This window comes from Neomonachus schauinslandi, chromosome 6, assembly GCF_002201575.2.
Source record: "Neomonachus schauinslandi chromosome 6, ASM220157v2, whole genome shotgun sequence".
In the NCBI taxonomy this organism is placed as follows: Eukaryota; Metazoa; Chordata; class Mammalia; order Carnivora; family Phocidae; genus Neomonachus; species Neomonachus schauinslandi.
In genome coordinates this window covers 28,496,713-28,524,662 of record NC_058408.1, presented here as the reverse complement: position 1 = coordinate 28,524,662, position 27,950 = coordinate 28,496,713, and the positions used below count along the sequence as shown (strand labels likewise).

General features: G+C 51.8%; 1 protein-coding gene across 1 annotated transcript in view; it reads left to right on the top strand.

The window, feature by feature from the left end:
* Positions 1-27,950, top strand: part of PKP1 (plakophilin 1) — a 49,684-nt gene that overhangs the window by 965 nt on the left and 20,769 nt on the right. The window contains exon 2 of the mRNA XM_021682729.2: positions 9,822-9,928. Coding sequence (XP_021538404.1) covers positions 9,822-9,928 — 107 coding nt within the window. The remainder of the gene's footprint in view (positions 1-9,821; positions 9,929-27,950) is intronic.

Here is a 27,950-nt window from a genome sequence, read left to right as displayed (position 1 = left end):
GCAGGTTCCCTATCCAGGTGGGACCAGTGCGTGGCCGCCGGGCCGGGCGAGGGAGTCACTGTGACCGAAGTTGGGGCTCAGGACAGGCACTGCGGGACCGGGGACCAGGCCTTGGAACGCCGCAGCGCGTTAGCGGGAGCCTCACACCCGGAAGAGGCAAGTCTGTTTGGAAGGTCAACCCAGGACCAGTGCGCGCCCAGAGGCTCCCCGAGGCCCGGGAAGGGCGGCTGCGGATGTCCTCTTCGCTCAGTAGCTAATGCAGAAGCTTTCTTTCCCACCGGATTCTCCCTACTTCACTTGGCTTAAGTAGGAAGGAACAAGTGTCAGGAGGAGGGTAGGAAATGAGGTTGGCAAGGCTGGAAATCCCAGAAGGCGCCCAGGGCTGAGCCCTCATGGTGAGCACTTGTCCAGTTCAGGTGCTCAGCCTGACCGGCCATCAGCCGGCTGTCCCCACTCGCGGTGCTGAGGTCCCCCAAGCCGGGAGCCTAGGAGAAAGGGCTAGGACCCCTGAAACTCAAGGAGGAAGGTACAATATCTGACAGGGGCATTTGTGGAGAATTTTTAGACCACATACTTTAATACAGAAGATTCCCAGTAAGAATTACACGCAAACCAGCAAACTCTCTGTTTACTGGTTTAGTTAAACTTAGTAAATGCTAATAAAGATTCTTCAGACTGTAAACCAGTACTGGTCAACCAAGACTGATTTATGGAGTCAGGCCTCTAAGAGAGAGTAAGGGGAGTGGGGAGTAGTAAAGAGGAAGGAGGCAAAGGAGACAGATAGACCCCTGCCCAGATAGACCCCTGCCCATCTCCCACCATACACACACACACACACACACACACACACCGGCTCACATTTCCTACTCCAGCTTGGTCTCTTTCCCTCTCTCTCTCATTCCTGAGTGGCCCCTGTGTAGAGCTGAGGGAGAGAAAATGGCTGGCCGAGGACTTCCCTGCACCCCAAACCTAAAGGTCTTTGCTGCTGTGTGTGCCCTTTGCCCTGGCCTGGACTCCTGGTTCCTCTCCTGCCAGACTTCCACTCAAGGTCATACAGACTCCAGAGCATTTGCTTCCTCTTTTATTTGGTGCTTTGGTAGCTGCTTACTAGCCTTTTTTGGAAGTAGATTTGGGATAATTAAAAAAAAAAAAGTCCCCATTTCTGGGCACAGCCCAGTCACACCTCAAGGCAACCTTCTCTCGGCACAAGAGTTAGTTGTCCCTCTCCCACTCCCATGCCATCCCTGGCCTGAGCTCCAGGCTCACAGCTCCAGAAAAATCTCAAAAATCCCCGGTGTCCCAAACACCCCTTCTCCTTCCCAGCTATGGGGATGCGGGCGAGTGTCTGTCATCATGCAGTGCTCTGTTTCTGACCTTGCCCCTTGTGGGTAACATCTACTCGGTGGGATCTCCTTCTCTCCATCCCAAGGTCCTCCAGGGGACTTCAGCCAGGTGAGGGTTGACTTCCTTGGCTAATGCATACCTCTCCAGAAACAGGCTTCTCCAAGGGCTGACCCTGTAGGTGTGTCCCTTCTCCCCTCAGCTCTGGTGAGGTTCCCACAGGGGCAGTTTCCCCAGAGGCATCCTAGGTGGAAGAGGCAGTTGGGTCACTTGGAGCTGGTGTTTCTGGTTTATCTGGCTTTGTTTTCATCAGATTTCCCCCTTCTCTTCATCAGAACCGCCCAAGCATTCCCTATTTGCTCAGTGGCCATTCCTACTAAATTTGCTCTCTCTTTTTGTGTTGGTTTATACCCCATACACCTGCTCTGGTTGCTGGGAGGAGCGAGCTGGCAGTTGTGGAAGGACCATACCCTGGGTCATTGCCTGAACCGCCCCCCCCCCCCGGACACCCTGGAATCCTCCTTCAAGAGGGAAAAGTCGAATTCTCTAGGGTGTTTGGTTCTCTTGGGGCCCCTGAATCCCAGGGCTCCCCGGGTTAAGAACACCCGCCCCAGAGAAGGCCAGCCACACCTCACGGGTTGCCTGGCAGGCAGCCACCACTCCTCATACCCCGTGAAGGACAGTCAGGAATCGGCCACGGGTGATCCCAGCAATAGAATCGGCTTTTCTCCAGAGTCCGCCCCCAAGAAGGTTCTCCTCTGTCTTGTCGGTGAGGGGGCATTGAGCCACCAAGGGCTCGGAGGGGAGCCCCGTGGAAGGACCCTGACACTCCATACCTATTTCCACCCATGCCTTCCCCCAAACACAGCAGATGAGATAGATGCTTCGCCCTGGTCAGGATGTCCCCAGGGAGGGAGGAGGGGGCTCTGGGGTCTGGAGACCCTGCAGAAGGAGGCTGCTCTGAACCTGCCTGCCCATCTGGGTCTTTTTCTGAACTGGCCATTAAGTATTGCTCTCCTGTGCTTCCAGAGTGTCCTTGTGTGTGTGTGGCAGGGTGTCTTCTCAGACTGTGTGGGAAGCAGGAGGAAACCCAGGGGATGGGGCTGCTCAGCCAAAGATCTTTGCTAGGGAGACTTGAGCTGCCTGAGGCGGGATGGTCCCTGCAGGTGCTCATCATAAGCTGCCCTGTTGGGGGGTCAAGGGCTAGTGCATCAGTTAGGCAGCCCAAAGGGAATGCTTTTCCACATTCAGGTTCTTTAGAACTTCATTTGGAACCTCTTCCTAAAGCTTAACTCGAATCCCATTTGGTCCAACTTCAGCAATCAATATCACCATGAATATACATCCCACACAAAGTCTAATGACACCAACTTTCTTTTTCATATCACTTCTCGTTCCAGAGAAATCCCAGCACTAACAGTGTCATTGTCCTTGTTTGTCTCACTACCTGCTTAGACATCTGTGATTTTTTTAGTTTCAACCTTCTCCTTTCTTTTCAGAACTACCATTTCCTATCTAACATGGCCAAACCTGGATTTCTCCCTGGTCGGAGATAGGTTTGGGGCCACGCTGGGCTAGGGAAGGTGCCTGTTGCCCACTTCGTCATCCTGCATCTATCCCTCGCAGGGCAGTTACTATTTGAGGCTGTCCTAGGGGGCAGCCTTGTATTGGCTTGGTGGCCATGGCGTGCACAGGTGAAGGTCCCTGCCTTGGGACCCGCCTTTGTTGGCATTTCTGTATTTGCATTTGGCTGTGTCTCAGCATGAACCTCGGCCCGTGTGAGGTTCTGCTCATTCTAGTCTCTTGAAAGTTGTCCGTTCCTGACCACAGTCCACGAACAGACATCACTCCTGGCATTGTTTTCTCGGGACCAAAGCTGGCAGGGGGGAAGGTAAAGGATGTCTGAGCTTTAACTTTTTCCAGCAGCAAAACATCCTAATTAAACTTCAAATGAACCAATTCCTGTTTCTTTACAATGTATCTTGGCTTGAAGCTGAGGTTTTACCAGAATTTCCGTTTGCCTGTTACAACACATACAAAAATGCCAAGTATTCCAGAATGTCTCACAGCAAATGCTGTTTCCTTGGACCCTGCTTCTTTGCTAAGTTCATTGGCAGAGGTTTAAAAAAGAAAAAAGAAAAAGAAACAAATTTTTCTCCCCACACACCAAATTATAAATATCAATAAGCCAATCTTTCCAGGTCTAAAAATCTGGAAACTACTTCTGCCATGGGGTATGACCCCTAGAAGATGTGTGATATTTGGACAAAATAAGATGGAAGAATGTTAGATATCCTCATGTGAAGTTCTTTGCAGGCGTGCACTGCGCATGGGCGCACACACATACACACATGTGTACCCACACCCATGCACGTACACACCTGTAGGCATGCTTGCACACACACACCCAACCTTGCAGTTTGCGCTGGTGCAGGAGTCCAGCCTGGTGTCAGGAGACCTGGGTTCTACCTGGATTGATTCCTGGCTGGTGTGTGATCTTGGGTAAGTCACTGCTTCTCTCTGGGCCTCTGCAACTGTACGAGATCAGATTAGATCATCTCCAAAGTGTGCTGTGATGGTAACCATCTCTGGAAATAGATCACATCACTCCCTACCTCTGCAGACCATTCCCCAAACTGTCTGTAGCTGTCCTACAAAAAGACTCCTCCCCTCAATGAGTGTCCATCAAGGTTTCCCTCTTGTAAACATCCTAACATACCAAAAGCCATCCACTCTGCTGCTCTCAAACCTGGCTGCACATTGAAATCATCTGGGAATTTAAAAAAATGCGAATGCCTGCGTCCCACCCCCAGAGATTCTGATTTAGTGAGTTATGGGGGACGGTGCAGGCATCAGGACCCTTAAAATCTCCTAGGCAGTTCTGATGTGCAACTAAGTTAAGGAATCATTGCTCTGGTCCCCATCTTTCACTCACACTTAGACCCGGCATGAGGATCACCCTCATGAGATGCACACACATGTTCACACACACACAAACATACACACACATGCACGAAGACGGATAGACATCTAATACGGTAATTGCTGATGACAATGTTTTAGTCTGGATCCCCAGCCAGGTGGCTGTGTCCTGTTCTGACCTTTGTCCGCACGAATCCACCACCCTGCCCCCGTGCCGGCCCTGTTCCCACAAGACGCTCCCACCCTCTATCCAGTCCTTGAGTTTAGCGGTGGCCAGGAACAGACAATCAGGAAGAGAAGCGGGGCTGCCGCAGAGCGGGGCTTGAACACGTCCCAGCAGAGCTGGGAGGGAGAGGAGCGAACACAGGCTGTAGCAGCATCTCTGTTCTGTACACGTGCCCAGGAGAAGGACAAGAACCACGCCAAAGTGCCAGGTGAGGGTGTGCTGAACTCCTTGCCCTCCTCAGGCATGGAAGCTTCCAGATAGGAATGTCCACAGTGCTCCCAGCTGGCCTGGGCAGAAGGAAATGGGAGGACATCTGGCCATTCCCCTCCCTTGGGCACCTGAACGTTCCCACGGGCACCGCTCCTGCCCAATCTTGACCATCTCGGAGGGACATCATCCCAGAAGTATCTTCAGGCAGTTCTTCCTAGTACCTCATTTAAATTCTTCTTGCTATGGGCCTAGCCTTACTGAGCACCATGGGTGGAAGTAATTTCAGGGGGTGAAATAAAAGCATTGTCAGGGCCAAAAGATAATGAGCTTCCTTTCCCAAGTGTTTTGTGTTGAGGAGCAGATGGGCTTTACTTCAGTGTAGAAGCCAGAAGAGACATGGGCCTTATGGGACACAGATCAAGCAATAGATACACATCCAGTGCAGCATGCCCTGCGACAGCCCTCCTGACTAGCAAAGGAGAGGGATCTGGGGGAAGGAGGGAGTGGAGGGGAGGGGTTTCAGATGACCTCTGTCCCTGCGGGCAGCCTGTTCATCAGGCAGGCGGAAGTCATGAGTGCCTTGTCCAGGTAGACCCTGGTCCTGGGATCAGGAGTGGGGTGGGGATCTAGTGCAAGCAGAAGATCCCTTGCTTCAGGGAGTTCCCAGCCTCCTTGCTTTCTGGGAGAAAGGCCCGTAAGTACATGTGCATGTACACACACACACACACACACACACACACACACACACCCATGTACAGAAGCCGCACTCCGTGGAACACACAAGCCAGCAAGGAATGGGTAGAGCAGCTGGCCAGAAAGCTGACATGGTTACGCTAGAGGGCTTGGAGTGCCCAGAGCTGGGTGGGGTCACCTCTAGAAGAAGCTGATTTTTGTGCAAGGTTTTGAATGCCGGGAGAGGGTTTGGCTGAGAAGAAGAGAAAGAATGTTTCAGGTGCGGTGGGTGTGACTGATTTGAAAGCTTGGAAGGTGGAAAAGAATGAGTCATCCCTGCCAAGGTTTGCCTGTCCCCCTTGGAGAGAGAAGTCCATGTATCCTAACAAAAAAGCTGCTTCCCTTTTCAAAGCTTTGGTGGGCAAGAAAGCTTCGCTGCCCCTGTGACACAAGAGAGAATCCGATAATCATCTCAGGCAGCGAAGGGAAGCAGCATCCAGGGATGCTGATGATCTGAGTGGTGGATTTTTTGAGATGGGTTTACACCCTGAAACCCTGACACAGATGAGACCAGCTGTGCGGACAGAGCTGCTAGAATGGATCGTACGCTGGAGGAAGCAATACGTTCTTGGAGACATTTGCTCTTTGACCTCGGGGTTCTGTGGGTGGGCATGTGCCTCCTGGGGACAATGCCCAAGTTGGACTATCAGCCAGCTCCACTGAGAAGCCCACGCTTTGCTTCTGGCATGTGTACCCTTCTGGAGGAAACAGTGGGAATGCAGGTGCTCAGCGACGAGAGTAGGGGTGATTCTGTGGGGTGAGCTGGGTGCTGGGATCACCTCCCCTTACCACCTCCGACACCAAGGATCCTCCTCAAGGAGGTGACTGTGCCTGTTCTCAAGCTGCTCTCAGATCCTGTCTCCCTGGATTACCCCACCCACCAGGGACATTTTTGGGTGGGAGGAGGGCCTGGTTGAGTAGCCTTCCAGGACCCTGGTCCCATACTGCAGTTTGGGGGATGTGGAGCCTCCAGGCACCTAAGCACCTCACCATGAGGGGTGAATTGGTTGACAAAAAGGGCCCACTCAGTCCAGGTTTGGCCCACCCCAGCCAGAGCCATGCCCTGCGCCCAAGACCCCAGGGAAAGAAGAGACACGATGCTTGCTTCAGTGAGTGCCCGAAGTACATGATGGTGGACACTAGCACAGTCATGAGATGGAGAACTGACTGCACCTGCCCGTGCCTCTGTTCTGAGGAGGCAGTCAGCCAGGGGTGATGGGACCAGGTGGAGTTAATCAGGAAAGGCTCCCTAGAAATGAGTTGTGAAGAAGTCAGGGGACTCTATAGAGAAGGGAAAGCTGTCAGAGCTATTACCATCACTCTCACTGAGAACCCCCATGTTCTTGCTGTTGAACCTGACTTTCCAGGGGCCATGTGTACCAGCCAGACACCCTAGGGTCAGGAGAAGGGAGCAGCACTCTTATTAATAGAGCTCACCTCACCTCCTACCTGCATGTCTTTGGTCATCGGGCACAATGCAAAGTGTGACCTCAAGTAGGTAACTTCTCTGGACTCCTCCTCTACCTCAGAACCTTGGCCCCAAGTGCAGCTACCCTACTGCCAGAGAAGCAGCAATGGCTGGTGTGATGGCAGCCTCATTCTCACAAAGAAGCCAAGCAAAGCATCTTAAGGTGGGAGTCGGGTGATCTGACTCCCAATTGCAGATGGATCTTAGAGAGTGCCTTTAGGAGCCACCTGGAAGGGCCTGGAGGCCTTGGCCCCACCAGAAGTGAGTGTTATAGCCCATACCTGTCATCACTAAAGTCACCACTGGGACACAGGGACTGGCTTTTGGAAGGATAGGGCATTCCAGAGGTCTTATTCACCCCTGCCTCCATGGCAGAGAACTCCCTACCTCCCACATGGAGATTATGTGAGAGGGAGGCAGGCAGGTGCAGGGCATGGAGGGAGGAGATGCTTCATCTGATGACCAAGAGGGTGAGTGATGTCACAGCTGACAGATTCCCTTTTGAGAAGAAGTGCAGGCCCCATGGGAGCCTGCCCTCCACTGAGCCTCCTGGGGATGCCTCCCCTAGCAGAAGGCCTCTCTGGGGCTCCACAGAACTCTTTGTCTGTCACCACCCCCGATTTTCCATCTAAAAGCAGCTGGCTGACCCACAGCTGCCCTTGGGTGAGACATCGCTGCTCACGGGGCAACAGCCAAGTGAACTCTGGCCCGTCAAACCCTGGAAGGGATGATAGAAGTAGGCTGGACAGAGGGGAGTCAGACGAGACCTGGCTGTCAGCTGCCTCAGGGCCTGACCGTGCATGCCTAGGGTCCTGGCTACAGCCCTTTCCCTGGTGTGAGCTGGTTCGGGATGGCTGAGCCCATGAGATGGCTTCCAGACTCCTCCTGACAAAGGCAGCCTTTCCGGGGGGCAGCTTCCTGAGAAAGGAAGAGGAACCAGCTGTCTGCACTCAGTAGGGGAGCTTGGATTAAGTCAGAGGCTCGGGAGAGTCCCCTCAGGAGTCAGGCCTGGGCCCGCAGGACACCTCTCGAAGGACCCCGAGGCAGGCAGCAAAGGAGATGGTGCTGTAGCCTTTGATGTCTCCCCATCTTCCTTGCAAGCTTCTCTGAATGCCACGGGGCATGCATGGGTTACTATAATCGCATGGCCATGGGACGCTGGAGCTATGTGGGGCCTTTGGGGTATATAGAGGCCAGCCCCTTCCTTTTACAGAAGAAGCTGAAGCCCAAAGAGAGCAAGTGACTTGCCCAAATGTCAGAGCCAAGACCAATGTCAACACCTCTAGGCTTTCAGGGCAAGTTATCTCTGCCACAGCCAATAACCCTAATGGCCTGTTGATCCTCCATGGTGGCAGGGGAGGGGTGGGAATGGGAATCGGGGCAGTGGCCCCTCCTGTGTGCAACGGGGCGGCCCTCTGGCTGGCTTCAGACGGAGGAAATGGCACTGGGCAGAGATACCTGGCACATTCCAAAGCTGCCGCCCCGCCGCGCTATTCCTTCTCTCAGCTCAAATGCTAACCCCCCACACCCACTACCCTAAAAAGGCTTAGGAATCTGAGTGGGTGTGATGTGGCAGATGGGAAGGAGCTAATTTGGCCAGGTAAGATCACTGTCAAACCCTTCCCCCTAGATAGGGTTTCTGATGCTGGAGTCTGGCCATCGCTTCAGAGAAAAGAAGTGCTCATCCCCCTTAGGAGGCTCTCACTGGATCCCACTTTTCTTTTTTTCCCCAGAGGGCTCATCACATAAAACGAGTGTGGAGCAAGCCTTGCTCTGGGTGTCCAGGCCATAGAGCCCTGGCTTCCCCCTCATGCAGATCCCAGTGTAGGGAATGGGACCACAGGCAGGATATGACTCAGGGTCCAGACAGCAGGGAAGGATGTGTTTTGATGTAGGAGAGATCACCCTGGGCAGGGCTGGACAGAAGAGGCTTCCCCAAAGGGATGAGATTCCGAACTTGGCCTTGAAAGATAGGTGAGATCTGAATGTTGTGGCCAAGAAGGGAAGGCAAACTCGGCAAGGGGCACGGTGTGAGCAAAGTCACGGCCGTGTCCCGGTCAGCCGTGTTCCAAGGACAGTAAGGCAGCCAACAGACCAGCTTTGGCAGAGTTGGGGGACTGTCCTTTAGGGCCCACCTGCCACTGGTGAAGGGGAGAAGGGAAGGCAGCCCCACCAGGAGCTCAAAAACCAGTTCAGATTTGTGTGATTCAAAGCCATTTTGCCGCTAATAACCCTAATGACACTCTGTCCTCTTGTGGAGCCTGTCATTTGTGGGTCTCCAAGCACTCTGAAAACATTAATTAATCCTCACTGGGGCCTTTGAGGTTGGCGGCCACCCCCCCTTCACCATCTGGAGCACCTAGCAGATGAAGGAAGGGACAAAAGACCGCGTCGTCACTAGTGGGGGCCGGACGCTGAGGTTTGAAACCAGAGTCTTGCCCCGAACTGGACTCTGATCAGCCCTCACTGCTCTGTGGCTCTGACCTCGGGGCCCTGGACCTGGAATGCTGAGATCCTGCCAGTCCTTCCCCAGTGGGGAGCTTATCCTTGTGGAATGTGGAGTCATGATTCCCTGGAATGGAATGGCGATGCTCCATGGCCCTCCAGGCCAACTCCTGGCTTGTAGGTGTCAACTGACCCCAAGTAACAGGGAGACATTCAGTCAGCCCAGGAAGGGCTCAACCAAGATTTTCAGAGTTGTCCCTGCAGCAGTCGGCCTGGGTCCTTCCTTGGCCCTGACTGTGGAGGAGCTAGAGTAGAGAGACAGAGATGGCAAGCAGATGATGTATTTCCTATCCTCCTCCTTCAAGAGCTCAGCCCTGGTCTCCTCCACGGGGCATGGTGGACCTGGGTGCTGTGGGGAGGAGAGGTGAGTGAAGAGCACGGCCATCCCTGTCCTAACCCCCTGCCTTTGTCCTCAAGGTTCCATGTATGATGGCTTGGCCGACAATTACAACAACTATGGGACCACCAGCCGGAGCAGCTACTACTCCAAGTTCCAGGCGGGGAATGGCTCGTGGGGATATCCGGTAAGGAGCTGCTCCCATTCAAAAAGACCCGGAATGGTGGTCGGGATGGTTTAGGGTTTGTGGGAGAGCAAACCTGCATTGGTTGATGAGAAGAGTGATACAGGGTGGGAAGGGGCTGCTTTGGTCCCTGAGGTGAGGCCCAGCAGCCCTGACCCGGTCCATTACTTTATGGATGGCTGTTAGTGCAGTCTCCTATTTAGGCTGATTGGATATTTCTGGATGTCTCAAATGAGAACGTTTTAGAAAAAGCATAAAGAAAAGAACATGTGTTTTAAGTCCATGTTCTAAAATGTCTGATATGATCATGGATTTGAGAGGAGCTTGAATTCTTAAGTTCCATTTGTGGATTAACTTAGATATTTCGAGGAAAATCGTAAAGAGACCTCTTGGCTCCGTATGTGCCGATGACCAAGGAGGGTGCTCTAGAAGTCCCCTGGGGCTGGGAGAGCATGTACCCTGCAGTGACTCTTGGTTAAGAGTGTACACGCTGGAGTGGAGTGTTGAGTTTATAAGTTGGACAGGGGCTCCTGACTGGCTCAGTTGGTAAAGCATGCGACTCTTGATCTCAGGGTCCTGAGTTTGAGCCCTACATTGGGCTTGGAGTATCTGTAAGTGTCTATAAGTTGGACAAACCTGGATCCAAATTCTAGCTCTGCTACTCACTGAGCATGTGACCCTGGGCAAGATATATCTACCTCTGGGCCTCAGTCTCCTCACATATAAAATGGGTATAACAAAGTCTACCTCGTGGGGTTATTGTCAGGATTAAATGAAATAATGAGCATAAAAAAAAAAAAAACTGGTGATCATCAGTCTTAAGGGTTTCTTTTTTAACTAACAAATGTAGAGATATTCTAGATCCTTTAATCCTAGCCCTGTCACTGTCTTTCTGTGTGATTTCAAACCACTATGCCCATCCATCCATTACTGAACAAATATTTATTTATCCCTGCCCCTGCACCAAGGTCTGTGGTAAATGCTGTGGTTCAACCATATAAAACACTGTAGGAGTTTTCCTCTACTTGAATATCAGGGGTATTGGGCTAAATGACACCCAGGTTTTCTTCCTGTCTCCAAATTCTGTGACTTTCATTTATTTTTGCTAATTCCAACATTAGCCTGAATGGCTCTTGGGAATTCTTTTGTGGGACATTATGCGGATGGAGCGAGAGGCTGCTTTTTCCATGAGAATCTGGGGTGCGGTCTTCTTGGGGCTCCAGGTTTCAGTGGCATTTGCTTTGAATCCACATTGTTTACAGATGTCACCCCTAAGTTTTGGGGTTCTGGACAAGGGAAAGGGTGGGTGGTTTATGAATCAGGTGTTCTTTTTGTTGTCAGTTTGATCCTTCCTTCCTAAGTTCTTGTTGGGGCTAACTGGGGAGTATTTATCTTTCTTGCATGTTCCAGGTTAGGGACCAGAGTGTAGAATTAACTGGGTTTCCTGCAAATTTATTCCCCTCCCATATTTCTGATTTTTTATGTCAATTGATACCATAAGGGCAACATATAGACAGCTGACTGAGCCCATAAGCTGACAGATCAGGGACAGATGTGGATAAAGTGCTTTGACGTCAAGAGTGATGACCAGACAAAAATCTGACTTAGAGAAAATGACTTAGTAATGCCGTATAGAGGCTTATATGAGACCCAGGGAAGGCAGATCACGGGACTGGACCAGCAGTCAGAATGAATAATCGTGCTGACTGGGTGGATGTTACAAGTCTTTACATATATTTTGTTACAAATCAGAACCTCGAAAGCTCAGCTAGGTTCTAGCCCAGGTTCTACCACTCCATGGCTCTGTGGCTAGATAAACCTCTTAACTTCTCTGGGTATCAGTCTTCTCATCTGTAAAATGGGAATGAGGATATCTGTGTGTGTACTTCACCCACAGGTTGATGTTACATTAACAGTGAAGTGTTATCAGATGGGCAGTGTGGGGTCATTACACATGGAAATTTGTAACCAAGAACTGCAAAGGAACTCTTTCAGAGGTCTTACTTTAAAAAAAAAATCTCCACCTGGCCCATGTTGGGCGTTTCTTCTGGTTAATCAACTTAGTCTTCAGTAATCTCAGCAGCTCCTGATGCTCCCAAACTGCCCCCACCCGTCCCTGCGCCTGTTTTCTGACAATCCATGAAAATGCCTTCCCTTGCCCTTGCCCTAAGGCCCAACCCTCCTTGCTCCTTCTTCACTGGCGGGACTTCAGACATGACTCATGGCAGGGTAGCTGCTGAGGCACGTCCTGTCTCCTCTCAGCTCAGGAGGGGCTATGGGAACGGTGAAGAGCTGAGCACACATGAGGATTTGGCAGAGGAAAGGGGCAAGGTAGGGAGGAAATGGAATAATTGATACAGGAGCCAGGCATATAATCAGCCAAGGACGGGGCAAACCCAAGCAGGGCCAGGACTTAGGGAGAAGGAGAGAGGGACAAAAGGTAATAGAGCTCGGTGACGGTGAGATAATCTATGCCCGTGGGATTTTCCCATGGCTGGCACAAATGACAGAGGACCATTTCCTCTCCTCCCTTCTGGTGAAACCAATATGGCGGCAGAAGGCAGGGAGAGGGGAGCAGGATGTGGTTCATCTGCACAAGCCTCGTCAGTGGGTTTCAGCAGTTGCTGAAAGCTGCTGAAGGACCATTTCCTGCAGATACTTCACGTTCACGCCGTCAACCAACTTGTATTGAGCAACTCCGGGGCAGGGCAGGGAGTGAGGCGCACTGCAGACTCCCAGATGAGGAGATTCGGTCTTTGCCCTCAGTGAACTTGCAGTCGAGCTGGGAGAAGCATGGAGGTCAAAGGACAAGTCAAATGCAGCCATTATTTGCTCTTCTGGACTACTGCATCAGTTCTGCCATTGCTCAAAATATTTCCAGACCCTCTAAAAAATTTTTTCTTTTAAACACAACTATCAGTGTGTTTAAAAAATGTAAGAAAACCAGCCTTATTTCTTTACTGTCGTGACCTGTATTTGACGAGAAACAATATTAGCCACTTTGAGCACCTCACTTTTCAGATTTAGCTCCAGTTCCAAATATCAAATGAACTTCAAATAACAAAGATCGGTCACCATGAAGTATATATGTTATTTAAATGTGCAAAGGATCTGCAGGCAGTTCCAAAATGAAAGTTCTAAAAATCTTTAAAAAGCAGTGGTGTTACCTTACGATTTGACCTTATATTCTATATTAGCAATGGTCTTCTAATTTAAATAGATGTAAAACTGTACCATTTATAGTCTGTGATCACTTATATCACAAATTAAGAAAATTGAACCAAGAGAGTCTTATCATAACATAAAACTTACATTTAATCTGACACACAAAAAGCATCAAGGGGCTTAAGGACAAGGGAAGATTGATCCAAAGATTGATCAATCCAAAGTTGATTGATCCAGTCAACTCTCTGCCAGCCGTTCCACCCTCCTCCTCCTTCAGAGACACAGCAGGAGCCCCAGGGTGGCACAGACCTCAGGGAGAGGGAGGAGCGGGGGGAGGTGGGGCAGGATGGGGCAGTTTTTAGCCTCCCTGCTCAATTTCTCAGATAAACAGACTCTGCTGTTCTGCTCCAGTTCTCAGGACCTGACTAGTGAAATTAGGGCCCCCGGGAGGCTGACACTTTACAGCTGAGGATATCCAGGTCCAGAGAGGGTAAATTACTCAGCAAGGGTCACACAGCTGCTTAATAGGACAGCAGACTGGACCCCCGGCCTCCTAACTCCTAGTCTAATGGAGTTTTGTTCTCATTACTCCAGACTTTTGGTGGTCCTTTTATGTGGGGTTTTTGTTTTGTTTTGGTTTTTGTTTTTGCATCTCAATCTTTTAACACCACAACTGTGTTTTAGGGACCTGCAAGAGAGTTTGGATCCCTTAATCTCCTCCCTCCTCCTGTCCCCCAACCAAGCCTACTCTTTCCTTGAGGAGCCAGCCTCCCTCAAAAGAAGCAGAGAGCAGCCATTTTTTCCTTCCTAAACTCAAGCTGGATTCACTCAGCCCTAAGGATTAATGGGGGTCAGGGCAGAGGTGCCAAATAAAATGCAATAAAATACAGTACTTGGGACATATTTACACTAAAATGTTATTTGTTGTTTACCTGAAATTCAGATACGGTATTTTTATTTGCCAAGTCTGGCATCCCTAGGTCAGGGTATCTTCCCACACATTCCCTGTAATAAAAACAGGAATCCCTTAAGTGCTCCTCTCCTAGGCCAGGGACACAAACAGAATTACTTCAGGCCATAGCCACTTCTGGTGAGAAAGTGGAAGCTGTTTGACTCCTGTTAGGGGACCTTGTAATGGGTCCCTCAAATACCCTCCTCTGGGTCAGCTGAGACCAAGATGAGGGGAGTAGAGAGCTCAAGGCACTGGAAGGCACAGCCCTTCCATTCCAAAGCTGGAAGTGGGTTCTTATCGCAGGGTTTGTCAAGATGAAGCTGAGGCAAGTGGACAATTTTGATTTCCAGGGAATGTTTCTGGATTAAGACAGTTACTCCTTTTCTATCATCTCCAGCTCGAACAGATTTTCCTACTCACAAATCAGGAAGCACATCTTGAGCATTCAGATCTTCTAGGAGTCACGTCAAGTGAAATGTTCTTTGGTTATGGATTGAACTAGATCCTCCTGCCCAGCAGTTGATTTCTAGGAGAGAGAAGCCATGTGGGCATCGTCAGCCAAGAGGTCTGGGCTAGGGCACACCTGGGGTGCCGCCATATTGAATCCCTCAACCGTGCTCAGTTAAATCCAGCCCCGTGCTCCTGAGGGTGAGAATCCCCAGGAGTATAACCAGGGAAAACTCTGCCTTTGTCCTGTTTTTTGACCCCATTTCTCTACTTTAATCCAGGATTCACTGGTAAATCTTTTCCCCAAACCCTTCTTAGCTGAACTCGCCTAACAGATATGTCAGTATTTGATGATCCACCCATGACAGAGTTTTGTAGACAACGTACTAGGGACCCTCACCGTGAGAAGAAGTGATCCTGCCCAGTCGAAACCTGAAGCCACCTGGGTGGCCCATTTTTACAGATGAGAGGGCTGGGGTTGCATGAAGCTCCCATAGGGGATGGGAAACCCAAGCACAGTGTTCTCCAGTTAGCTGTGTGGTTGGAGTGTCCACAAAGGCTGGGTGGGCCTTGGGCCAGGGACTACAGAGGAGGGGCCAGAGAGAAACATGACATGATCCTTGCCCTTGAAGCAGAGAAAGAGACCATCTTTACCAATGCACAGTTAACACAGTCTATTCCCAAAAACAGCCTGGTGTAGAGGAATAAACCTTGAACTTCAGCCAGGAACTTTGGATCCAAATCCTCGCTTTGCTCCTTTACTGGCTATATGACCCGGGCAAGTTCTTAACCTGACTGAGACTCAGCTTGCCCATCTCTAAAATGGGTGAGAATTCCTATTCCAAAGCAGTAAGGGGTTGTGGCTCTGACATGTCAGATCAGTAGTGGGAGGCCTGAATTCTTGTCTTAGCTGGGCTACCACAAACTGAGGGATCTGGGGTGGTCTTCACCTCTCCAGACCTTGGCTCTCCCATCCAGGGAGCAAGGCAGGGGGATTAGATCTGAGACAAGGACCCATTCAGCTCTAGCTTCTCAGGGTTCTGTGTGACTTGAGAGCTGAGTCTGAGTAGCTACAGGACTCCGTAGCCAAAGCCTACATGGAGGTCTCCCTGGGAGCAGGGGCAGGGGCAGGTCTTCCTGCTAAGACCTCTCACCTCAGGCCTCCGGAGGGATAATGGCTTCTGCACTTCCTCCCTGCTTTCATCTGAGCATCTCCAAGCACCAGGAAAACAGCAGTTAATTAACCCTTGCAACAGGCTGGAAAGGTGGTAGGACCTCATTTACTTTGGCTTTACAGAGAGGAAATAGACATGGCAAATGGCTCCACCTCGTAACTATCCCGACTTAAAACTCGGGCTCCACCTCCTCCCCTGCTCCCATTTCTCAGCTCTGAAGGTCACTTGGGGCCCCTGGGTTCCTTTGGCAGCACCGGCCGGGCCTCTGTTCTTGAAAAGTCCAGGGGAGGGGCACCTGGGTTGCTCAGTCGGTTAAGCGTCTGCCTTCGGCTCAGGTCACGGTCCCAGGGTCCTGGGATCGAGCCCCGCATCGGGCTCCCTGCTCGGCGGGAAGTCTGCTTCTCCTTCTCCCACTCCCCCTGCCTGTGTTCCCTCTCTCGCTGTCACTCTGTCAAATAAATAAATAAAATCTTAAAAAAAGAGAGAGAAAAGTGCAGGGGAAGGAAAGATAGAGTGGGTACAGGCTTCTTCTCCAAGAGGGAGTGATTGATGTGTTTGCCAAGTCAGTATCCCCACTGCCAGGCCGTGACTCACTCCCACTCGGCCTGGGAGATAGGAGGGTCCCATGAGGCCCCCAGGCTCTCACCCGACAAGAAGAGACAATGATCCTGCTTGCTGAAGGACAGAATGTGCCCGAGAGCGTGAGGCGCGGGAGTGAGAGCTGGCCCGGCCGGCTCTGGGGCACCCCTCCCTGTGGAAAGCCGTCGCTTGCCTTGTGGCATGTTTTCACAGACACCTTGCTGAGGCTACAGACACGCCTAGGGAAGAAGCTGTGGCCAACAACTGGATCTGGGGTGTCCCTTGGGGAGGGGCCCTCCTTCATAAGCTGTAAGCCACTGGAGGGGCTCGGCTTTCCACGTGAGAAGTTCCACTGCCTTCGAACTGGAGCCAGAAGGGACGGGCTTCCTTTAGTGCTTGACTTCCCTGCATGGCTGACTCCAGCCCCTCGGGGAGGCCCGAGACTACCTCCTCCTGGCTGAGGCTCGGGCAGGCCAGGGAGGACTCTTCAGAGGCCAGAGATAAGGCGGAGGAAAGGAAGAAGCGCTGGCCTGGCCGTGGGCTTCTCAGAACATCACTGCCCCGGTGACTGCTGCTGGGACTCCCCTCCCGGCCGGGCCTTGGGCCCATCAGCAGACGAGACAGTGGCTCAGGCCATCTCTTCAGATCCTGCGGCCTTCCTCGAGGGCGAGGAACCGGGGAATGCCTCCCGTGTCCGCACCATGGGCTTGCAAAGGGAGGGGAACGTGGTTCCAGCAAGTACGTGCCAGTGGCATCCAAGGGTGGAGGAAACCAGGCCAGGCTCCTGGAAGAGCTGAGCTTGGAACGGGGTATGAAAGGAGAGGATGTGCGCAGAGGAGAAACGCTCCTAGGCCTGGGGCTCAGTCTGACAGTAGCTCCTGGGCCCTCTTTTCTGACTGATCCCCCACCAAGGAGGGCGGCTGTTTGCCTGTTGCCAGCTCCAGAGGCCTCGTAAGCCTCCCTGGCCTCCTGCCACCAATTCCTGGGGCCGCAGGACCGGTGATGCCCTCTGAGCTCAGCGAGCCTGCCGCCCACCCCAGCCTTCTGCCCCTGAGGAGCACAGGACCCAGGAGAAGGCAGTGGGGACCCTCATGGGGGACGGGAGGCCAGACGATTTGGCCGGAATGCTCAGGGACAGAGGTTAGAGTCAGGGGCTCAGGGGGGCAGCGATAGAGCTGGTGGGCCGCATCGGGCTTTGCTGACCCTGGGCACAGTCATTCAGCAGCTGGCCCTTCTCAGACGGCATGTCTCTCCTCAGGAGAGATGACAGAGCTTCTTTTACATCTTCCTTCAGCTTAATCTGTCAGCAAGTCTCCACAAATACTTCACTCGGTTTGCAGAGAGCTCTGAGTTTAGGGCAAGGCCGGGGTGGATAGTGTGAGGCGGCTGACCGTCTGGCCCCGTGGAATGGAATTAGGCCTTCTTCCGAGAAGGAAGGTGGCCTGAGTTGGTCACTATTCTCACCTTCCTTCTCACACACATATTCAAAGTAGAGCCTCTGAAATGTTTACAGGGAAGATTGGAAGAATCAAGGATAATTGTAAACTTTATTCTGCTCCAGAAAAAAAATTGGTGGAGTTTTGTTTGGGGCCTGATGTTTTGTGTGTTTGGTTGGTTGGTTGGTTGGTTGGTTTGGTTTTTTTTTTTTTTTTTGGTCCTGACAAGAACGAATCTACTCAACCAACAAGTCTTTAAAGTCCTAACACTATAGTTAAAAGCAACTAAAGGAGGAAACAAGAGCATCAGAGAGGATGTCATTCAAAGCTAACCTAAACCTCTGCAGGCCTCTGTTCCCTCAGCTATAAGTGGCAGGGTGGGGAGGCCTCCTTCCCCAGCTCCAGCCCCAGGCCCCAGAAGGAGCAGAAGGTCTGGGCAGCCCCCCCCACCCCTGCCCAGGTTCTGGGGTGAGCAGGCAGGTGGTAGCTCGCCAGGCGGCCACAGCCCCACCGCCTTCATCTGCAGCTGGCTCTCACAGGGGAAGAACTCCCATCTTCAGCATCCCTGTCATTTAATAATCCCTTGAATTGGTGCAGCATTTTGAATTTACCCAAAGTATTCATGTTTTTATTTCCCCACTTGATTCCTCCGTCTTCGTGAGATCGGTAGGTGTTCTCCTTCTTCTTCTGATGTTCTGTGCTGGGAAATCAAGCTGCAGAAAAGTGCAGGGACTTGCCCGGTACCTCACAGGTAGACTTGGCAGAACTGAGTCCAGAGCCCAGTGGGCTGGAGTGAGTCAGGATCTCCTCTCCTGCCAGGCAAGCTGCAAATGCTCCAAAGCCAGAAACGGAAGGGGGGACATAAAGGAGGTCCACGAAAACACAGCCCCGGGTAGATCTTTTGATGCCTCTTTTCTGGTTTGAGAGTTTTCCTTTGGTCACAGAGCTCAGTGAGACAACTGCTGCAGCATTTCCCAAGTGGGTGGAAGAGCCATCCCCACCCTTCGCTAGGGTGAGGCTCAGCATTCTCCCCCAGGGCCCTGACAAGTCTCTACGGAGGCCTTCCTGCCCCAGGAGAGCAAACTCAGCTGAAAAACAAAATCAAATCAGGTGGGGGGTGGCGGGGAGAGGTAGTAGAGACATGGCTGGGAAGAGAAGCAGCTCTGGGGCTCTAGACCCCCAGCACTCCCCTCCTACTCCCCTGCAGAGCGCACAAGGGTGTGGCCTGAAGGGGATGAAGGTGGGGTTTGTGGGGTTTGTTCAGAAGCACTGAGCTAGGTTGGGAAGGAGGCTGTGACTTCAGTGGTGGCTGAATCCTAGAATGCCAAAGTCCGAAGAAGCCTTATAGGGCACTCCGTAGCTGGGGAAACAGGATCAGAAAGGTGAGGTGACTGCCCAAGGCTGCACAGCCAGACAGGGAAGCACCAGGACTGGGACCCCGAACTCCGGACTCCTCGTGCCCGATCTCCCCGACGCCTTGCCCAGAGCACCTTGTCACACTGTTGCATCTGGGCACCCTTGCCACTGTGGGCCCCAGTGTTTCCCAAACCTGGGTCATTTGCAGTCTGCTGTCACAATTTTTATGAAATCATCAACCAACTATAATTTATTTCTGATGTACTTACTTTTAAATTTCAAGGGAAATTTTCAAAGGAAAATTTATATCACTAACTCAAAAGTGAAAAAAAAAAACCAGTATTCTTTGCCATAGATGAAGGCTAACTGTAACTTAAAACCAATAATAATAAATAGAATAAAAACAAATCATTATTTAATTCCTGCTAGATAAAGCTCTTTTTTTTTCTTTCTGCTCAGAAAGAGAGGCTGGCAAGTGTTAAAGAAACATGTTGGCACCAACCTAGACTTTCTCCTTGTGGTGATCAAATGGAAAAAGGAAGCGCTTTCCATGTGCGCCAGTGTTGGTTATTGTGGTACCTTAAATGCTCTGATGTCACCTCACAAACACCAGCGGTGCCTGTCCCACCCTTGGGGAGATTCTGGGTCACAAACTCATCATGCAGGATAATTTTCCTAAAGCTGGTCCAGCAGGTCAGGTAGAGCAACAGAGCGCAGCCCCCTCTCCAAGGTGACCAGCCACATGCCTGACTGAATAATTTTTTTTTTTTTAGGGAGCATTTAAAAATGATATATTTTTTAACCTTTTGACCCCCTTCACTCATTTCCCCAGCCTCCCACCCACCCCCGCCACTTCTGGCAGCCAACAGTCTGTTCTCTGCATCTATAAGCTTGATTTTTGTGTATTTGTTCTTAGGTTTTTGGGTTTGGGGGGATGGGTTTCAGATTCTACATATAAGAGAGGTCATATGATAATTGTCTTTCCCTGTCTGACTTATTTCACTTAACATAATACCCTGAACGTCCATCCATGGTGTTGGGAACGACAAGATTTCATTCTTTTTATGGCTTCATAATACTCCATTGTACGTATATATACGCCACAATTTCTTTATCCATTCATCCATCGATGGACATTAGGTCGTTCCCATGTCTTGGCCATTGTAAATAATGCTTCAGCGAACACAGGGAATGCACATATCTTTTCAAGTTAGTATTTTCATTTTCTTCAGATAAATGCCCCAAAGTAGAATTGCTGGATGACAGAGTAGTCCTACTTTTAATTATTTAAGGAAACTCCATCCTGTTTTCCACCAGTTTGCATTCCCACCAACAGTGCGCAAGGGTCTCCTTCTCTCCACATTCTCGCCAACATTTGCTATTTCTTGTCTTTCTAGCCATTCTAACAGGTGTGAGGTGATATCTTGTTGTGGTTTGATTTGTATTTCCCTGACAACCAGTGATGTTGAGCACCTTTTCATGTACCTGTTGGCCATTTGCTTGTCTTCTTTGGAAAAATGTCTATTCAGATCTGCCCATTTTTAAATCAGATTTTTGTTTGTTTTTTCCTATTGATTTGTATGAGTTCTTTATATATTTTGGGTACTAACACCTTATCAGATGTATGATTTGCAAATATTTTCTCCCATTCAGTAGGTTGCCTTTTCATTTTGTTGATGGTTTCCTTTGCTATGCAGAAGGGCTTAGAATAATGTAATCCCACTTATTTATTTTTGCTTTTGTTTCTTTTGCTTTGGTGTCAGATTCAAAAAACCATCACCAAGATCTAGTCAAGGAGCTTACTATGTTTTCTTCTAGGAGTTTTATGGTTTCAGGTAAAGATGATGTTTCTTTTTTCATTTTTTTAAAGATTTTATTTATTTATTTGACAGAGAGAAACACAGCGAGAGAGGGAACACAAACAGGGGGAGTGGGAGAAGGAGAAGAAGGCTTCCCGCTGAGCAGGGAGCCCGATACAGGGCTCCATCCCAGGACCCTGAGATCATGACCCGAGCCGAAGGCAGATGCTTAACGACTGAACCACCCAGGCACCCTCTTTTTTTATTTTAAAATTTTATTTATTTATTTGAGAGAGAGAGAGTGTGCACAAGTGGGGGGGGTCGGGGCAGAGGGAGAGAATCCCAAGCAGACTACATGCTGAGTGTAGAGCCTGACATGGGGCTCAATCCCAGGACCCTGAGATCATGACCTGAGCCGAAATCAAGAGTCAGATGCTTAACCGACTGAGCCACCAGGTGCCCCAAAGATGATATTTCTGACTGAGTGTCTACAGTTCTCTGAACTAATTGATGGCCTGCTGAGTGCTGAGCTCTGTGGGATTTCTCCCCGAGGCCAACTAGGAGAAGGTCCAGAGGAAATCCTGGGCCTCTTCCACATCTGCCTGCAGCCCTTGGAGGCCCCATGGTGCTGGGAGCAGAGTGGGGGTGCTGTGAAAAGAAACCTGGGAGAGTTGGGGAGCTCAGGGCCAGCCAGTGGCCCAGCCCTCCCTTCTCCTCCCTCCTGACTGCCCCTGAGGCTTGAAGCAGGGTGGCCCAACTCCCTGAGCATGAAGAAGCTCAGCTAGACTTGGCCAATTCCAGGAACTCCAGGCCCAGCGTCGGTCAGCGGTCTTGACATGACTCCCTGCTTTCCCAGCCCAATCTGTGTGCGTTCAGTGGTGCATTTGGAGCAAGGCGTGGTTGAAAGGGTACCAAACAGTCACTTTTCTGCACCTTCACTCTTGTGGTCCTGGCCAAGACAGACCAGTTGTCATGACCACAAGGTCTCCTTGCCCACTGGTGTCCCTTGGAGCAGAGGGTCTTCTAGCCCAGGTCTTTGGGCAGTAAGTTTGCATCACACAGCTGAGGAGCTACACTCTTCCTAAATGTCTCTAAGGATCTCCCACAATAGGCCAAAAGCAGGGAGCAAATACCTCCTACATCTGCAGCCCCTGGGCAAGGAGCTTCCTAGGAGTCAGGGCCAGCAACTAGCCAGAGATGCAGGTGGTGTTCCTGCAGAGCATCTCCTAGCTGCAGGGGCTCTTTGCCATTTAGTCTTCCTTCATGTCACCAGACTCTGGGGGCAGAGTGGCTGGAGGACAAACACAGGAGGGAGGTTGGAGACCTGAGTCCTGGGTCACGGTCTGCCACATCTTAGCTGTGTGGCCTTAGCCACGCCTCAAGCTCTATGTGCTTAATAAATGCTCACAGAGAGCATGACCATGCTGCCATCTGCCCTGACACTTCACTGGCAAGTGCTGGCCCACAGGAGTCTCCAGTAAGACGATGAAGGCAAGGAAGCTCTTTGCAAACTGTAAAGCGCCATGCCTGCTAAGTTGTTCTTACAATATGTTCAGGAACTTCCAAAGACCTTCCCTAGCACGGTCCGCTGCCAGCAAAGCGATGTGTGTCCCATGTAGGTGGGTGTGCATATGGGAGTGTGTGCACATACGGGCACACCGGCTCATCTTCCAGAGAGGAGATCCATCACCGGAGCCCTGGGGGATGCAGCCACCTCTTCCTCCTTTCATGTGAGATTCTTGGCTTTCTCATCAGTGGGAGCAGTTTCCTTCCACTAGTGGTGACTCCAAGGAGCTGTGTTTGGGGCCAAGTAAGCATCTGCTCCTGAGGATGCTCCCACCTCACGGCCTTTGGCCCTCTTCTTCTTATGTCTGGAAGCACCTCCTGGCCCCATGTGTGGAGGGTGGTTAAGGAGCCGCTGAGCCTCCCCCAGACTTCCTGTCATGGGGTGGGGGGTGGGGTGCCTGGCTTAATGGGATCCTCCTGACTCTCGACTATGCTCTTCCAGGAACCGGTGTATCCTTTGAGAGTCCAGGAGTTATTTCATGTTGAAACCTTATAGGGCTCCTCCCCAGGATGAACAGTTACTGGGGCAATGGGGTCAGCCTCTGGGTTCAAAAGGCAGAAGATAGGACCCCGGAACAGAGGGCTCTTGGAGGGCAGGATAGTCTTGCCTCAGACTTGCCTGAGCATGAACCCATGAAAGAGAGGTGGCCGAGGTCTGGAGGTCCTTTGCCACGGGGCCTGTTCTCACAGGTGGTAAACACCTGCTGGAGATTTCCTTTCTCAAATGTAACAGAAATGTGTACACATGAAACTTTAGGTCCTTGCTCCCCAAACCCATCCTGGGAGTTCCAAGGGCTAAGAAAAAAACACTGCTCAGATGTGAAGGGGGAGAGGTTCCGGAGAAGATTTTCAGAAAATCTACATTTTCTCACAGGTTAACAGTGAAGCAGGGAGCAGGGCGTGGAGACAGAGTTGGGTGCGGGGGCTGCCACAGTGATCTGTTGAGACGGCAGATGTCATGGAGCTCAAGCTCTTGGCAAGGTGCCGGGTGCCCAAGTATATGTTGGGTCCTGGTGCCCGATAGTGCCAGGAGCCTCATTGGACCTGACCCTCCCATGAGCCTGGGATGCAGACTTGGAGCCTGGAGCCCATCAGGGCAGGATGCCTCTTTCACCGAAATTGTGAGCTCCCTGGAGAGAGCAGCACCATCTTGAAAGACCCACAAGCCACAGCCTGGAGTTTGAGATATTTAGGATCTTTTCTAGTTGGGTTGCCGTTATCCAGATACTTTAGAAAACTTGTTCCAAATCACCCATGTTTCTTACTACTCCCCTGAACGATGCAGGCTCCCAGTTTCCACCTCTTAAAGGTGACAAGGGACACTAACCACTATTAACCAGATCTCTGATGAACTCTGCACATCCAAGATGGGCATCAAAATTTTCGTGGGTTTGGGGGGTTTTTTTACATTAAAAAAATTCAGGTGATAGAAGATGCCCAACTCCTGACATCGGGCTGTTTCCAATTCCTGTCGTGCCTTGTCTAACTGACTAGACACCCACCAGCCCCTGTCCTTCAGCTCGCAAACTGGGGTTCCCTCCTGAGTAGGCACTGCGGGTCTCAGGGTGCCGGGAATGGAATCGTGGGGTAGCTCCTCCCCGCCCTGAAGGACTCCCCAGCAGGGGCCCACCCACCACAGCCGCCTCCAAACAGAACAGGCTTGCTCTTTGCCCAGATGTCAGGGCTTCTGAGTGTTGGGGTGGCTGTGCTCTCCACACACCACACAAAGCCACGTGCCAGAGAAAGAAAGGAGGACCAGCCCAGGGTGGGACCCCCTGCTCCTGGCCAGAGAGGGAGCGGAGCCCAGGAGGAGACAGGGATTGGCACTCCTCCTGCCCAAGTCCCACCTTTGGTGACTCAGGCCCAGCAGCTCTCTGCTCTCAGTGACTCCAGCTGCTGAGTAAGCAGCTGCCTCTGCCCGCACCCCGCCCCCAACCTCCTGCGCAGAGAATTCCCCACGCCTGGGGCCCTGATTGCCCCGTCCTGGGCAGCCCTTGCTGAGAGAGGACCTGGGCTCTCCAGACCCCCAGAAGTGGAGCAGAGCTGCCCCATTGTGAAGCCCCCTCTGCACCACCCCGGCCACCCTGTGACTGGCCAGCTATGCCCAGTCCTGACTGAAATCCCAGGAAGGTGAAAGAGAACATGCCTACTGCACCAGGGCCCGCAAATGGGCACTGAGCGGGGGAGTAGTCGGTACAAGGGAAGTGGCAAATGGTATTTGTCCGCAAGGCATTTTCAATGCAAGTCCTTTCTCAGGAGGGGCTTCGCCCGGCCCGGGAGGCACGGGGACCCCATGAAGTTGTGTGTGTGCGCACAGTCTCGTGAGAAGGGCGTTGGGGAGTACATTGCTGCAGATGGTCTTGTTGGGCACTGTGCTGGGTGTGGGACTCGTAGGGAAGAGCAGGGTGTGTCCTGCAGGAGAGCCGGTTTGGCCAGCCCCACCTTGCTGGCAGAAGCTTGGTTTCAAAATGGACTAATAGCTGGGGACACAGACACTCTTTTCATCTCGGTCTGCCCAGCACATGCCTGGCTCCTTCTGTCTGGTCAGCCAGAGCTGGAATAGAACTCTCTAGGTTCAGCCAACCCTCTAATAAAGCCCAGGTCAAGGGGTAAAGGGAAGAATCCTGGACCCCTATAGCCTGAAGCCACGCTGGGCCACCTTCACAGACTGGCTTGCCTCATCTGGAACCCCTCTGCCTTCCTGGCAGCTCTTTTCATTGACAAGGATCCCCTGTGGCCCATGGAGGCTGTGGGAACCCCAGTGCCAACCAAAGCCCAGATTTCCATCCCGGGCACACATTCCCATGGCAAGTCAAGGCACTCCTTTGGGCAATTGCTGTGAGGCCAGCCCTGTTCTAGGCACAGTAAAGGGCATCTTTGCCCTGGAGAGCTTGGGGAAAATGACAGAAACCATTAGCAACTAAAGAACACATAAGGTCACGGCCAGCGGGGGTGTGCAGATGAAGAAGCCCAGCTCTGGACACGACAGAGATCCGGAGAGGGGGCCTTGGGTGAGTCAGAGCAGGCCTTGTGCAGATGACTGGGGAAGAGGCCTTGGAGAAACACAGGATTTGGGAGGAGCGGCAAGGAAAGCTATGCAGGATGGAGAAGAGGTTGGGCAGAAGCAGGATGTGGCTGATGTCACCAGATAGCATAAAGGGGTGTGTTGGGGAGGCAAGAGGTGACCAGACAGGCAAGGGGGCCAGGCTGGTGAGTTCTTCTTGCAATAAGCAGAGAGACACTGTGGGTTTGTCAAGCAAGGAAAGCTTTGTCTGAGGAAGGTCAGGTGGATGGCACCACCAGGAAGGCACCAGGACCCCAAGGGCTGGGTTAGAGGTTGGCAGGAGGCACTGGAATTGTCCAGCAGCGAGCTGAGGCTCACCAGGGCCACAGTCTGGGGAGTGGGAATGGAAAAGGAGGAGTCAGAAAGGATTCTCAGTTGGAAGGACAGAAGGATGCCATCTCGTCCTGAATGGTTGGTCACTGTCATGTCCGATGAACTTGGGCCGACAGGAGCTCTTCCAGTTTGGGAGTCTCTTCAGACTGAATGGGACTCTCAAGGGGAAACTGACTATATTCAGTTCTTTGAGGCCCTTCTTCTTGGGCTGTGTTAGTCTAGTCACCCTCCAGGACTCAGTTTCCTTGCCTGCAAAACGAGGAGGTTGACCTCTGAGCGCTTCCTAACGTGAGGAGGAACAGGAAGAGGGGCTGGGAGCAGTCAGCAGGACATAAAATGGCACAATTTTCCAAGAAGGAAGGGGAGGAGGGGAGAAAGGTGGATGAATTATAAGACCTAAGTCATTAGCAGAAAGGGAAACAGAGCAGGGCCTGGTTAGGAGAGGCTCTTTGCTAAGGGCAGCCCTCTCTGGCCTACTCTAGCTCTCTCTGGCCTACTCCTGGTTGAGGGTCATCTCTGCCCCCAGAAAGTCGAGTTTCTAGCCTCTGGTATGTTCTGATGCATGGCCCATACCACACAAGGCGGAGTTTCCCAAGGAAGCGTGAGATAACCAGACGAGGGCTGTGTGTCTGTGTCTCACTGTCCTTTGTATTCAAAGCAGAAGACGCTGGAGCAGATCACTATCTGGGTGTGGGGGTGTGCCTGGGAGACCCGACATTGGCAGTGAAGCTCTCCCACCTGCTGTGGGCACCTGGGTGCACACTACCCACGTATTCCGCTCCAGCTGCAGCTGCTTGCTCAGGACCTGGAATGTGTGGGGGCATTCTTGCTAGTCACAATGACAGCAAGGCATGCTGGCATTTAGGACCTGGGGGCCAGAGGCAGCTAAACATCCTGCAGTGCTTGGGGCAACCTACACAATGAAGAATTGTCCTGCCCCAAATGCCGACGGCACCCACGTAAAGAAACACCTCGTCATTCCATTCCGTCATAAAGCCTTACAGGCAGACCACACTCCTCTGTTTTTCTGAAACCTAGTGAGGCCTGTTCTGTGGCCAGTGGGTGAGACTAGCATGAGGCTCTGAATACTAGTGTATTCCCCTTTCGTGGACTGGCCTACCTTCCTGGGTTCGTCCCCCTCAAGTGCCAACCTGGTGGCCCCTTTAGGTACGACTTGGGTGATGTACAACCCTCAGCCAGGTCCTAGAGGCCCCCAGTCTGTCTCCGGTCTGAGCATCAGAGGGATAAAGATGTCCCTACTAAACAAATATTTATGTCATGCACTGTCCTAAGCACTTTACAAACATTCATTCACTGAATTCTCCCCACACTGGGTACAATTATAATCCCAGTTTTACAAATTTAAAAAAAAAAGGAACTGAGGTGTGCTGTGTTCAAGCAAGTTTGCCAAGGCCCCCCATCGGGCAGTTGACATGGCCAGGGCTCGGCCTAGGCAGTGTGGCTCCAGAGTCCATGTTCTTGACCACTGAGTCTCCCTCTGCCCAGGGAGCTGGAGGAATGTACCTGGAGTCCCAAGATTTCAGCCTGATGGACAGCAAAGGGGAAAGGTCACAGGGAAGGCCGGTGACAACCTGCTATGTCTGAGCCTTGGAGGGAAACCCAGACCCCCTGTGACACTAGGACAGGAAAGGGCCTGGCAAAGAGAAAGCTTGGCGCTCCCACTTGTCAAAGTAACAGCAAAGAGTCATGATGACGGGAGTCACCCACGGCTGTCCTCAGCCACCAGCAGCCATAACACAAGGAGCTGGGGTGGGGCTCCCGGGAATGGGTGACGCCACTGGGATGTGGCTGATGGGGGGGGGGTAGGATATGCAGTCCCACAGGGTCAGCCCTGCCTTCTCCACCACGCCTGGTCCCCCAAGGGCACAGCCAGCACCCTTCCCCTAGGCAGCCCACCCTCGCCGAGACTTGGCAGGGCTGCCCATTGTTCCTTTCCCAGCACAGGAGAGCAAAGCCCAAAGCCTCTGTCAGGCTTAATCAGCATGATCACATTTTCGCTGGGTTTGGTCCAGGATGAGCGTTTGGACTCCTCATCAGGTGCCTGAGCTGACGTCCGGGATTGTCATTTACTGAGAACAAGAGAGTTCCTTGTTGCATTTCCATTTAAGGCTTAGCCTGCCACATGGGGAGTG